The sequence below is a fragment of the Diadema antillarum genome, unplaced genomic scaffold (genome assembly GCF_040938485.1).
Source record: "Diadema antillarum isolate AM-2024a unplaced genomic scaffold, OU_Dant_1.0 seq00000310_RagTag, whole genome shotgun sequence".
NCBI lineage: Eukaryota > Metazoa > Echinodermata > Echinoidea > Diadematoida > Diadematidae > Diadema > Diadema antillarum.
Window position 1 is genome coordinate 494434 of NW_027271331.1, and position 13084 is coordinate 507517.

A 13084-nucleotide genomic window follows, 5' to 3' on the forward strand; every position below is an offset into this window, starting at 1 on the left:
TTTGGTGGCCCCAAAGTAAAATCTGGTGCCCCCCCCAAAAAAAAAAAAAAAATCAAGAAAAACATGAGAAAAACTAAATCGTTCCTACTGAACATAGAAAAATAGATATTAATCATTACTGAAGTGATACAGGTACCCATGTCTGAAATAAATTAATGGAAAATTCAATCATCTTACCGTTATTCTGAGTTCTAAGATTTAGCAAATAGGCTTATAGATTATTATAAAAGTTGATGCCTATTTTGGTGGTCAAAACTTACGTTTGAAATGAGAAAGTGGGAGCATTTGCAGACATTTGTAAACATCCGACATACTTGTTTTAGCACATGTAAAGAGCCGAAAGTTACCGTTATTCATTTCTGATTGTAAAAGCAATCATCCAACATTTACTAGTATTTTAGCTCCTTACGGAGCTGAATGTTACCGTTCATCATTTTCAAATGTAAAAGCAAACAACCGACATTCATTTTAGCATCTTACGGAGCAGAATGTTATCCTTATTCATTTCCGAACGTGAAAGCAAACATCCGCTATAGCATCTGACTGAGCCGATTGATACCGTTTATCATTTCCAAATGTAAAAGCAACAATCTGTTATTTGTTTTAGCATCGTACGGAGCGGAATATTACCGTTATTCATTTCCAAATTTAAAAGCAAACATCCGACATTTATTTTATTATCGTAAGAAGCCGAATGTTACTGCTGTCCACTTCCGAAGGTGAAATGAATCATTTGACAATCATTTTAGCATTGTACGGAGCCCAATGTTATTTTTTTTTTTTCATTTTTGAACGTCAAGGCAGACATCAGACATTTATTTTACCATCAAACGCAGCTGAATGTTACTGTTATTCGTTTCGAAATGTAATAGCAAATATCCGACATTTATTTTAGCATCGTATGGAGCAGAACGTTACTGCTATTCACTTCCAAACGTAAAAGCAATCATCTGAGATTTATTTTGGCATCTTCCGGAGCCGAATGTTATTGCTATTTACTTTCGAAAGTAAAAGCAAACATCCGACATTTATTTAATCATCGTACGGAGTTGCATATTATTGTTAGAAATTCATTTCCGGAACGTCAAAGGGATCATTCGACATTTACTTTAGCATCTTCCGGAGCTGAATGTTATTGATATTTACTTTCGAACGTAAAAGCAAACATCCGGCATTTGTTTTATCATCGTACAGAGTTGAATATTATCATTATTCATTTCCGAACGTCAAAGCAAACATTCGACATTTATTTCAGCATCTTCCGGAGCCGAATGTTATCCTTATTCATTTCCAAACGCAAAATCAAATATTTGACATTAATTTTAGCACCGTACGGAGCTGAATCTTACCGTTATTCATTTCCAAAAGTATAAGCAAACATCCGACATTTATTGTAGTATGCATACGGAGTCGAATATTACCGTTATTCATTTCCAAAATTAAAAACAAACATCAGACATTTATTTTAGCGTCTTACGGAGCCGATTGTTACCGCTGTTCATTTCCAAAAGTATAGCGGCAAACATCCGACTTTTTTTGGTGGCCCGATCGGACCACCAAAATTTTCATTTCTGAAATTTTGGTGGCCCAACGTGCGTTTTTGGTGGCCCTGGGCCACCGGGCCACCGTTAGTGTTGAGCCCTGGATAATGATAATATTAGTGTTAATTATAATAATGATAATAATACATGTAATAATAATAATAGGCCTAATGATAATGATAACAATGACAATTATGATTATGATCATGATCATAATGATACATAGTTGAGCTTCTATAGCACTGGTTACAAAGTAATGTTCCTTATGCGCTAACACACGAAAACATATTGACAAGTTGCATTTAAAGTAACAATATTAACATGTTAATGATTTAACATACAAAATAGTAGGTCCTATACATACATCTATGTTACATTCTACATTGAAAGAAAGCAGAGGCCAGGCAGTGATAAGTTGGCCTAATCAGAGTATAAATCATTTATACAGTAGGCCTATAAACAATTACCAGGGCTCCACACTAACGTTTATTTTTTGGTGGCCCAAAGGCAAACATCTGACCTTTTTTGGATGGCCCGATCAGGCAACCAGATTCTTCATTTCTGAAATTTTGGTGGCCCGACGTGCATTTTTGGTGGCCCCGGGCCACCGGGCCACCGTTAGTGTCGAGCCCTGCAATTATGATCGTAGGACCTATACCAGTACCGTTAATCATTTATTTTTATTTAGGGAGCTACAATTTCATTATAAAGAATATGATGGATATTAACGATTGACACTACTTGGAATGTGCTGCATATTTAAGCATCTAGGAAATTTAGATGTTGTGTGTGTTGTGTGTATTCAACCTGTAGCTCTGCACAATATCAATATCAATCTATGCAATTGATGTACGTACCGTGTGATATGAATGATAGGCATACGAGGGTCATTTAGTATATAGCTACAACTCTTGAAAGATTTTGAAAGTCAGTCACTCATACTACAAAATGGAAAAATATTAAGCATTAGGCCCTATGTAAATATATATATATATATCAAGTGTCCAGACTATACATGGTAAGACTTGTTTTGATGTTGTTGTTGTTGTTGTTTTTTCTGAGCTAGGCCTATATAATTGTTACATGAGGTATCAAAAAAAAGAATCCTTCAGAAATGGGTCATGTCACTCTTCTACAAAGAGCAAATTTGTTGACTTGTTGCTAGTTGATCTGTGGGCTGGCTTGTTTTATTATTATTATTATTATTATTATTATTATTATTATTATTATTGTTATTATTATTATTATTATCATTATTATCATTATTATTATTATTATTATTATTGTTATTATTATTATTATTATTATCATTATTATCATTATTATTATTATTATTATCATTATTATCATCATCATCATCATCATCATCATCATCATCATCATCATCATCATCATCATCATCATCATCATCATCATCATCATCATCATCATCATCATTTTATTTTTTTTTTTTCCGGAATTGAAATCTAATTGCTTTTGCAATCCCAAGCCCTCACCCCCAACATCGGTGTAAAAAGAAAATGTGGTCAGTAAGCTGGCGCTGTCGGTGGACGTGTTTATTCATTCAGCGATGAGAAAGATTGCACCGTGCATGGCGCATGTTCTCTCCAATTTTCCCGCGACACGGATACGCTCGATGCGATGCATGTATGCACTGCATGATTATTGTGTGTGTAACTAGTCTGCATCATAGCGGTCGGTGGATCGTGGAACCCGCTTACTAGACGGCGCAGTGCTGCTTGCTGTTAAATTGTGCTTATATAGCTAGAATCTCTCACTGAAACAAAGCGAGAAGAGGTTTTATTTTAACTTTCGTTCAAATTAGGCTCGTAAGTTCGTGCCGCAATGGAAACACTGGATTTCCCAGATATATCACAAGAAGTGAAAGGTGCTATGGTGAGTGATCATGATCTAACCATCATTCATGCTAACGTTAAGTCATAAATTTAGGGCCTTTCTACTACGTTAGTTAATTAGAGATCTATTTTATTATCAACCTGCAACCATCCTATTCCCATCATATGATGATTCAGTTCCTGGATAAGTAAAATAGGCCACCTATTCTGCCTTGAAAGAACAACGTTGCCCTGTTGTCAGTGTTGAGTTAATTTCACTTCCAAATCTTTCAGTATCTTGGAAGATGTCAATAGATGTTATTGCTCTTGTATGTGGAATGAATTGAATACCAACGGTATAAAGAGTATTGAATGCAAAAAAGGCTTGAATGGATTCGGATGAGAGTGACCAAGTTGCATCTGCATGGTACGGTAGATCCGTGGACCATAGACGTACCATTTTTTTACCATATCTGAAGTTAATGAATAAATTATTGTCATATCTATCTGGACAGTCTTTCATCTTGGATGGGTTATTTAGCCCCCTCCCCCCCCCCCCCCCCCACCAGAAAAAAGAAAAGAAAAGAAAGAGAAAGATTAAAATCCTGTGCTTTCCATAGACACCTGGTATATTTCTACTTCATTTATTGTTTTCAAAGTATGTAGAAAGTAGTGTTGAGCAAGGCAGTGCTAGTAATCGGTCCAACCTTCCCAAATTCTCTTCATGCAAATCCAGTCCTAATGCACAACAACTGTGATTTGATGAATTGGTGTTAACACAATTGAAAGTTTGCTGGAAATACTTCATTGTTTTGTTGTTGTTTTTTCCTCTTCTCCATGTTTTGCCCCTGCCCATTCCAGAATGGAGGCCGACTTAGGTTAAGTGAACAAGGCATCACCTTCAAGAACAACAAGACCGGCAAGGTAGACCAAATCCAGTCAGATGACTTGGAGAAAACCAATTGGATCCGGGTCGCCAGAGGTCATGAACTGAAGCTGTACCTGAAATCAGGATCTATCTTCAAATATGATGGTTTCAAGGAGTCTGTAAGTGTAAACTTTATTTTACAGAAAGGCCTGCCTGAAGAAAGGTTTATTTTGGAAGTCATGTTAGAATACTGGATGTGTGGTATGATGGAGCTCAATTTGATGAAACAAACTGGGAATTTGCCCAAATGGTTTATTTTGGAAGTCATGTTAGAATACTGGATTGGTGGTATGGTAGAGTTCAATTTGATTTAAAAAACTAGGAATTTGCATAGTTGTTATATGTGACCCGCTACAACAAAATGATCCTAAAGTCGGGCGAGGTCGATTATTTGAAAATTGCATGACACAATTCCCTAATCTTTCTGCTTTAAATTGATATATAACACGTCTTATAAAAATAATCGGCTGCGGAGATATCGATGTTTAAAAGAGAGCATGTCAAGACGTCTGGGAAATCACTGTTTCGAGAAAAGCGCCCTAAAAGTTCTCCTTGCAACGCAATCACAATCCAGAGACACGCAAGTCAGTGTTCACCTCCGGACAATAGAAGTTAAGCCCTAGCAACCCCCGAAATGCTTATTCAAGCACAGCGTCGGCGGTCTCCTCACCGACCAATCAGTGACCAGGATGTCAGGAGAAGCGGCTAGGCATAGCGCAACCCGCCCGCACGCACCAGTCGACTGGGCAGTGTGCGAGCTTCACGCTTCGGTTAGCGGCAAGTAGCAAACTGACCAATGAGATCACTCAGGTCATTGTTAGGGGCGGAGCCTATGTGTGGCGCTCAATCCAAATGTTCGAACCAGTTTCTGCTTCCTTGAAACGCCAAAAAAACATCGCCCAGAAAAACGCTATTTTTTGGTCTTTCCTTTGATCATTTTGCTTCAAAATTTCGACAGATGATAGAAGACATGTCAGACTCTAATAATATGTCAAATTCAGAAAATCGTAAGTTTTGACCAATTTTGATGCTCTAACTTCAAACTCGATTTTCACGGCTTCGACCGTGCGCGACTTTAGGACCATTTTGTTGTAGCGGGTCACATATATGTACAAGATTGTATGTAATTCAGACTCCAGTAATAATTTCATTCAGAAAGCCTCCTTACCCTAGAACTGAGACACCCAAATACCTCTTGTACTCTAATATTCTCTTCATACATCAATATTTATTTGCCCCCTGTATTCAGGACAGTGCATGTCTTAATGCAAGACCTGCACTTAATAGGTGATGATGCTCAGGCTGTGTAGTCTGAATAGCTGTAATGTTATGAGCTGGCAAAACGAGGCAATGAGTTGCTCTGCTTTCCTGCTTTCAAAGACCCAGCCAACATTGTCTATTTGATTATGTTGAAGCAATTCAGGATCCAGTGACTGTAAATATGGCAGATATTAATTTTGTTTTGCTTTTTTTTTTTCACCCAGGATCGAGAGAAGGTGGCAGATTTTCTCCAGAGAAATTACAACGTCGAGCTACAAGACAAGGAACTCTCCCTCAAGGGATGGAACTGGGGGACCGCCAGATTCCAGGGCAAGTAGTCATGTTGCCTTTTATGTTCCTAGAACCTTCACTGTTTCATGTACTAGGTAACTGAATAAATTCTTGTAAGCTTACCTTTTGCACTAGTAAAAGTAAAAGTACAATTTAAAAAGTTATTGTGCAAGATATTTAAGCCAAGTGAATTGATGTTTTGAATTAATTCAGCCCATGTCTTATATATTGCCAAGTACAACCCTCATCATGATTTTCCTGCTTCTCTTAAAAAGAAAGGAACTTGAATCTTGATTGAAATGTAGCTGTCTATCTGCAAGAACTGGTGTACTAGTCTATCTGCAAGAACTGGTAAGCGGGTTTTGATATAAACCTGTAGATGTGAGATGATGCCAGTGTGGGTATTGTATGCTAAAAACAGTGATACCTCTTATAAGTCGCTCATGAGGAAACTTGTGACATTACAACGGGGTGTGAATGTGGGCATGTAGTTGAGCTAGCTGGACAAATTTCATACTCCTATACCTGTTGACAATAATTCCCATGTGGTTTGTCACTGCTTGCATATCCAGGACCAGAGCTGGATTTCTACGTGGAGAAGAAGTCCGCCTTTCAAATCCCCCTCGGCAACGTGTCGCATGCCACCAGCACCAAGAATGAGGTCATCCTGGAATTCCACCAGAACGACGATGCAGAGGTCTCCTTGATGGAGATGAGATTCTATGTTCCCTCCACAGACACAACAGACGCAGCCAGTGTGAGTGTGTTTAACCTGGTGACAGGACATTTGCTCTTGCGACAATTGCTTCGGTCTTCTTTTCTCCGAGGACTTAGGATAAGGCTTAGGGTTGTGATTGGGTTTTCTAGATAAGTTTGATGTGAGAATTAGGATTAGGGTTAGAGTTATGTTTTGGGGTAGGTTTTATGTTTGACTTAGTGTGCAGATATTTCATGGGAGCAAATGTCACAGGAGCAAATTACATGGAACTGTTTAACCCTTTCTGTGCTCTGTTCACAAATTGGCATATTCTTCTTTTCTGATGCTCCATTTGCATCCCTGAGAATTTCTTGATTTCTTTCCAATTTTTGCCAATCTGCTGTTTCAAAATCAACAATGAATGACAACTTGATTGTATCATTTCATGGTAGATGTTAAGACCTTCCTTTTTCACCCCAAATGTTTTAACTTTCATTTGAATTCCTTTCACTATTGAACATTGTTCACCCGTTACAGGCATTCCTGGACAATGTCATAGCTAAGGCAGATATCATCCAGGCCACTGGGGATGCCATCTGCTCATTGGAAGAGATCCCCTGCATCACACCCAGGTAACATCACCATTTCATCCTCCTTTGCATAGTCTAAATGTACTGTATAAGCTGTTATTTTCACGAGGGTTAATAATTTTCCTTAATTTCGCAAATCACTGTTGGACTGCAAATTAAATAACCAGCGAAAATATCTCTGAATGACAGGCATCAGTGCACTTATGGTAGCCTTGTCAAAATCTCAAAAACAGCATCTCAAAAATATGTCTATGACCTTCTCATTCGCAAAAATATCTGTACATAGAAATAACAGCTTATACAATATGTGACCGCTGCATAGCCAATTTGGCTAGTTAAAAGCCAGTCTGGCGGTAATCAAATTCATGCAAGTGCATTTATTTTGAGCATGCACTGATTCATAGTCTTTAAGTGTCAGTAGCTCTGAGCTGAAACACAAAGGGAATTAGACAGCATCAACCACTTAAACTAGCCTGAGTGATAGTAGGAGTACATTGTTCAATGCAGGGATGTGGCAGGGTTTTCATTTTTGCAAATTTCACGAGTCAGATGCTATTCATACAGTAAATTTAAAAACACACGAAAATATCAACCCTAATCCCAACACGAATGTGGCGTGCACACATACATTTCTTCATTCAGTACAGTTCTCCACAATCGCAAATTGTAACCACTCATGAAATTATTCAAATTCATGAAATTCTTCTGTCAAGATGTTTTCATTGCAACTGATTGACAAAGTGCCCTACATCGACGTAAAGAAGCATTGAATTGATCAGTGTTTTAGTAGTAGCCATGATAAAAAATCATGGGCGTACATACTCGAGCAGGATTCAAACCTACGACCTCCTGATCTCTGGACAGGCGTCATCTCCACTAGACCGCCGAGCTTTCGCCCGACAGCAAGTGTTGGTTCTAATCCTTATAGCATGCAGTGGGTACTGCGTAATTATTCAAATTCATGAAATTCTCCCGTTGAGGTGTTTTCATTGCAACTGATTTACAAATTGCCTTACATTGACGTAAATACATCAACGTCAAATATACATCAGTACGTCAAATTCATGAAGAATTTCATGATGCCAGAGGGCTTCAAAGATTTAAGGGAAGTGGATTCAAGGAATCCTTGACATCCTACACGTATTGCCTCCAAATGTCAGGTGCCACCTACATCATGTACAATGCCAGTTACATTCAAGTAACATCTCCCCTGAAAAAGAAATGTAGTGTGAAATAAAGCAGTGAAGCATTTGTTACAGGTCAATGACAATGCATATGGATGAAAGTAGCAACTGTAACCTTGTAAATGTATTTGGGTGATGATTAACACCGAGTCCACTATTGATCTCATGGCACTGTGAAGTGAAATTATATGCAAATGATTTTTCAACCTAATGTAGGTAGGTGCATTTCATAAGTGTGTACGGTAATCATGCTGTGGACACATTGCAAATATTAAAGTTGAATTGACATGGACATAATGTAGTAAATCAAACATTCATGTGTTCTTATTTTCATGCTAGTGTGACATCATGCAGTATGCGAATAAGATACATTGTATTCAGTATAAGACTATAGAGGCAATTTTTCTGGATTGTGTAATGCTTCAGCTTGACATTTGAATTTGACCATGAGATTTTCAACAAAATGTATCATGCACATTTGGTACATATAGGTGCATTGTACATGCTTCCTTGATATCAGTGCTTACATAGACACCATTCGTTCTCTTCTCTTTTGCAGAGGTCGCTATGAAATCAAGATATTCCCAACATTCCTTCAGCTTCACGGAAAGACATTTGATTACAAGATCCCCTTCACGACAGTGCTGAGGTTATTCCTCCTACCACACAAAGACAATCGACAGATGTACTTTGTGGTGAGTACAAGACTGTTTGTGCACTTCAGGACAGCTGTATTGCTGTCATCATATGGAGTGGGGGGGGGGGCAGTAACTTTGTTTTAATATGTCTGCAACTTCTCCACAATTAGTTTCCTGTTACGGGGAAGCCCTCTCTGATTTTAATAGAAAAATAACAGTGAGAAGTTAAGGAACATTTATATTTTGAAAATCACCTTTAGAACAGGAATAATGAAACACTCTAAAGGTGCAGTATTTAGGCAATTGAGCTTAATGCATGCATTGTACTTGGGAGCATTTAATGATAATTAAGTTCAGTCATATCATTATCGGCAAAATTTTCTTTACATTGATCATTGTTTTGTGAGGCTGCAGAGAGTTATTGTCTCTTCACCTTCTCATGAGCGCAGTAATGTGGTAGACAATCCAGCTTATATGGTGACATGTTGGGTGTGATTCAGTTGCTTGAGTCGAATCCATACAAGATGTATCCCACAATCCTTTATGTTGTCATGACTCCTCTCGTGTCCTTGCTAGATATATCCCACAATCCATTGCCTCATTATGACTCCTCTTGTGTCCTCGCAAGATATATCCCACAATCCTTTGCCCCATCATGACTCCTCTCGTGTCCTTGCAAGTTATATCCCACAATCCTTTGCCTCATTATGACTCCTCTTGTGTCCTTGCAAGATGTATCCCACAATCCGTTGCCTTATTATGACTCCTCTTGTGTCCTTGCAAGTTATATCCCACAATCCATTGCCTTATTATGACTCCTCTTGTGTCCTCGCAAGATATATCCCACAATCCTTTGCCCCATCATGACTCCTCTCGTGTCCTTGCAAGTTTTATCCCACAATCCTTTGCTTCATTATGACTCCTCTCGTGTCCTTGCAAGATATATCCCACAATCCTTTGCCTCATTATGACTCCTCTTGTGTCCTTGCAAGTTATATCCCACAATCCATTGCCTTATTATGACTCCTCTCTTGTCCGCAGATGAGCCTCGACCCGCCCATTGTCCAGGGGCAGACCCGATACCACTTCCTCATCCTCAGCTTCAACAAGGAGGACACCATCACGCTGGAGCTGAACCTCACTGAGTGAGTCGCTGGTTCAAGCCCCCCATCAACCACTTCTAAAGCTGATTTTATCTACCTCTTCTTTATATACCCAACTTTTTCATTATCAGCATCAGCTTTTGTTTATTCATTTTTACTGTTAACTACATTGATATTTACTTCAACACTCAAATAAAAAAGGGGACATACAATCCTTTAAATTGTAAGCATTTGTTGTGTTGCTGCAAGTGAGTGTGCTAGAGTGTGTGTCTGTGTGTGTAATGAGAAGATTCTATATGCGAGAAATGATAACCACTGGTTATCTTTATATTATATGAAATAATATAACTAAGTCAACGTGATGGAAACTGTGTTTGCTTTTTTTGTAATCGACACAAGGTTTTTTTGAATAATCATACAACTTTTTTTAATCTGTTCTGAGCATCTCATCTGGCTTTCTGCAAACATATTCTCTTGGATTAATACTGAAGAGAAGTGAAGCATTTTCATTTTGTTATCAAAGTGTAAAATGTTTCAGAACAGACAGCAATAACTTCCACTGCAACTTCAAGTAAAATTCATGTGGAACATAAGTTTGTTTTGAGGGTTTTGTTTTGTTTTTGTTTGTGTGTGTGTGTGTATGTGTGTGTTTGTTTGTGGGTTTGCTTGGTTTTTTTTGGGGGGAGGGGCTGTTTTGTTTTTAGTCTTCACTATGTAAAATATATTAAGTCTTTAGTACAGGGTGCTGAAAGTGTTTAGTGCTCCATCATATTGTACTTATCATCTCCTTTCCTCTCTTAGTGTTATTAGTAAATTGTTAGTCAAGCTCGTCTTGTGATATGTTCTATATCAAATGAAAAACAAATACCAGTACAGTGTATTAGGATACTCATGGCAATGTCAATTCAGTTTGCAAAAATATTTTTTAAAGAACCAGCTTTTGTAGGAAATTAATACTTTCATTAAGTATGTTTGGGGTTTATATCATTGTTAGCAGCATCGGTTGGGAGTGAGGAGTTGGCATCGAATGATACTTTTGTTTTGCTTCTTGTGATTTCTTCATGTAGGCAAGAGCTGGAGGAGAAATACGAGGGCAAACTGACCAAAGAGATGACCGGCCCGATGTTTGAGATAGTCAGCCGACTCATGAAGTGTCTCGTGGCGCGTAAGATCACAGTCCCTGGAACATTCAAAGGGTGAGTTTGCCTTTAGAGTAGAGCATGAATGCCCTGGATTTGATGTACCACATATTTATAAGTTGTACTGTAAACACAGAAATTTTTGCGGTACGTTAATTTTCGCGAAGTACTACTTCTAGCTACCTCGAATTCTAAAACCCACAAAAATATCTTCACAATTTTCTCTGCATGTGTGAATGGGTTGACAGTTGCGCAGCGCGAATTCAACAACCTGCAAATATGTTTTTGAGCAGCTCAGCACAAAAAATTAATCACGCAAAAATATTGACATTTACAGAATACTGGCATGCTTTCTGTGCCAGTTGGTGTCATATATCCAGAAACAGACTCTAGATCAGCAGGCCCTGAGAAAGCATTGTTGTTTACTGGAAGAGGCTCTTGACTGTAAAACTTACAAATATGTTTTATATGAATAGAAGATGCTTGGTTCATGTCTCAGCCAGCGTGTAGAGCCAAAATGATTACCCGGCATGTCCTTCTTGACCCAGGTGTTTTGTAAAAGGGTGCACCGGCAGTGATGTTTTTAATGATGTTGTTGATAGCAGGGCTGTCTGATAGAAAAAAAGCGTGAATACTAAAAAAGCTACTCTGAATAAATGCAGAAAATATTGATGATGATGATAATGATGATTATGATGGTAATGACAGTATGTAAATATCATTGCTGTTATCAATGTTGATGATAATCGTAAAGGTGTTTCGATATGACGACAATGAGGCAGTTTTTCTCTGTGTCTGCCGATGATACAGACACAAGGGGGCACATGCCATCAACTGCTCCTACAAGTCCAACAGTGGGTTCCTCTATCCCCTCGAGAGGGGCTTCATGTTCGTCCACAAACCACCCATGCACATCCGCTTCGACGAGATCCAGTGCGTGAACTTTGCCGGCACAGGCAGCCTGCGGTACTTCGACTTCGAGATCGAGACGCGGACCACCACCGTCTTTGTATTCAGCAGCATAGAGAAGTAAGTCCAGTATTTTGCAATTTGAAATACTGTGATGCCATGGCATGGCAACTTTCCTCTTTCCTTTCCATCTGTTTCTTGGCCAGTTTGCTTGTTACGTTTGGGTTCTTTTCACTTTATATCTTTTACTGTTACTATTTTTTAAAGGAGTGCAGAAGTAGTAGTAGAACTTCCTTGTTTAGCATCACTGCTCACGATATAATGATCCTGATCATGGTTGCATTAGTCATTTGATTGCATTATGACCAATCAAAGTGTATAAAGAAAATATATAAAAATGTGTGTATGTGATAAAAACCTAAAATGGCAATAGATCTAAAAACGCTTTATCCTGGCGAGGAAAGCGCATGATTTAGAAACAAGACACCAAACAGGTTAGTCATCGCATTCTTCATCAGCGACCAGGATGCGATGTGATGTTAGATTAAAATCCGTTTCTGAAGCAGACATACACACATGGGTATACGTCTGCTCCTGGTCGGACGGATTTCAAAACTAACCTGCCTGTGATGGAATGCGTCTAGTCTGGTAGTTGCTGCCACAGTGCATGGTAACCGCGCAGTGTGTCTGTGCGCGTTAGGCGTAGCAACGACGCATCCATGGAGTGGTTCCCTCCATGAAGAGCCAAAGATGAAAGGATGAATTCAGTGTTAAAAAACATGACAAAATGAATCCCTGATAGCTTTTCAATGGACTTACATTGCCAACGTCATGCTCCGATTTACTATCACGAAGATAAACGGTTGAGAGACCCACCTCATCTTGTCTTTCACTGACGCAACCTCACACCTCCGGCCCCCAAAGAGACATCCCAGCCAGTAGTTGTGCCTTGTCCGTGATGGAATACTG

General features: G+C 38.8%; 1 protein-coding gene across 1 annotated transcript in view; it reads left to right on the forward strand.

Annotated features, from left to right (window-relative positions):
• The first annotated feature begins 3225 nt into the window (after window positions 1–3225).
• Window positions 3226–13084, forward strand: part of LOC139730410 (FACT complex subunit SSRP1-like) — a 64393-nt gene continuing 54534 nt past the window's right edge. The window contains exons 1-9 of the mRNA XM_071641271.1: window positions 3226–3437; window positions 4238–4423; window positions 5789–5894; window positions 6428–6612; window positions 7090–7184; window positions 8886–9021; window positions 10006–10109; window positions 11135–11263; window positions 12017–12235. Of these exons, the coding sequence (XP_071497372.1) occupies window positions 3387–3437; window positions 4238–4423; window positions 5789–5894; window positions 6428–6612; window positions 7090–7184; window positions 8886–9021; window positions 10006–10109; window positions 11135–11263; window positions 12017–12235 (1211 nt within the window). The 5' untranslated portion in view covers window positions 3226–3386. The remainder of the gene's footprint in view (window positions 3438–4237; window positions 4424–5788; window positions 5895–6427; window positions 6613–7089; window positions 7185–8885; window positions 9022–10005; window positions 10110–11134; window positions 11264–12016; window positions 12236–13084) is intronic.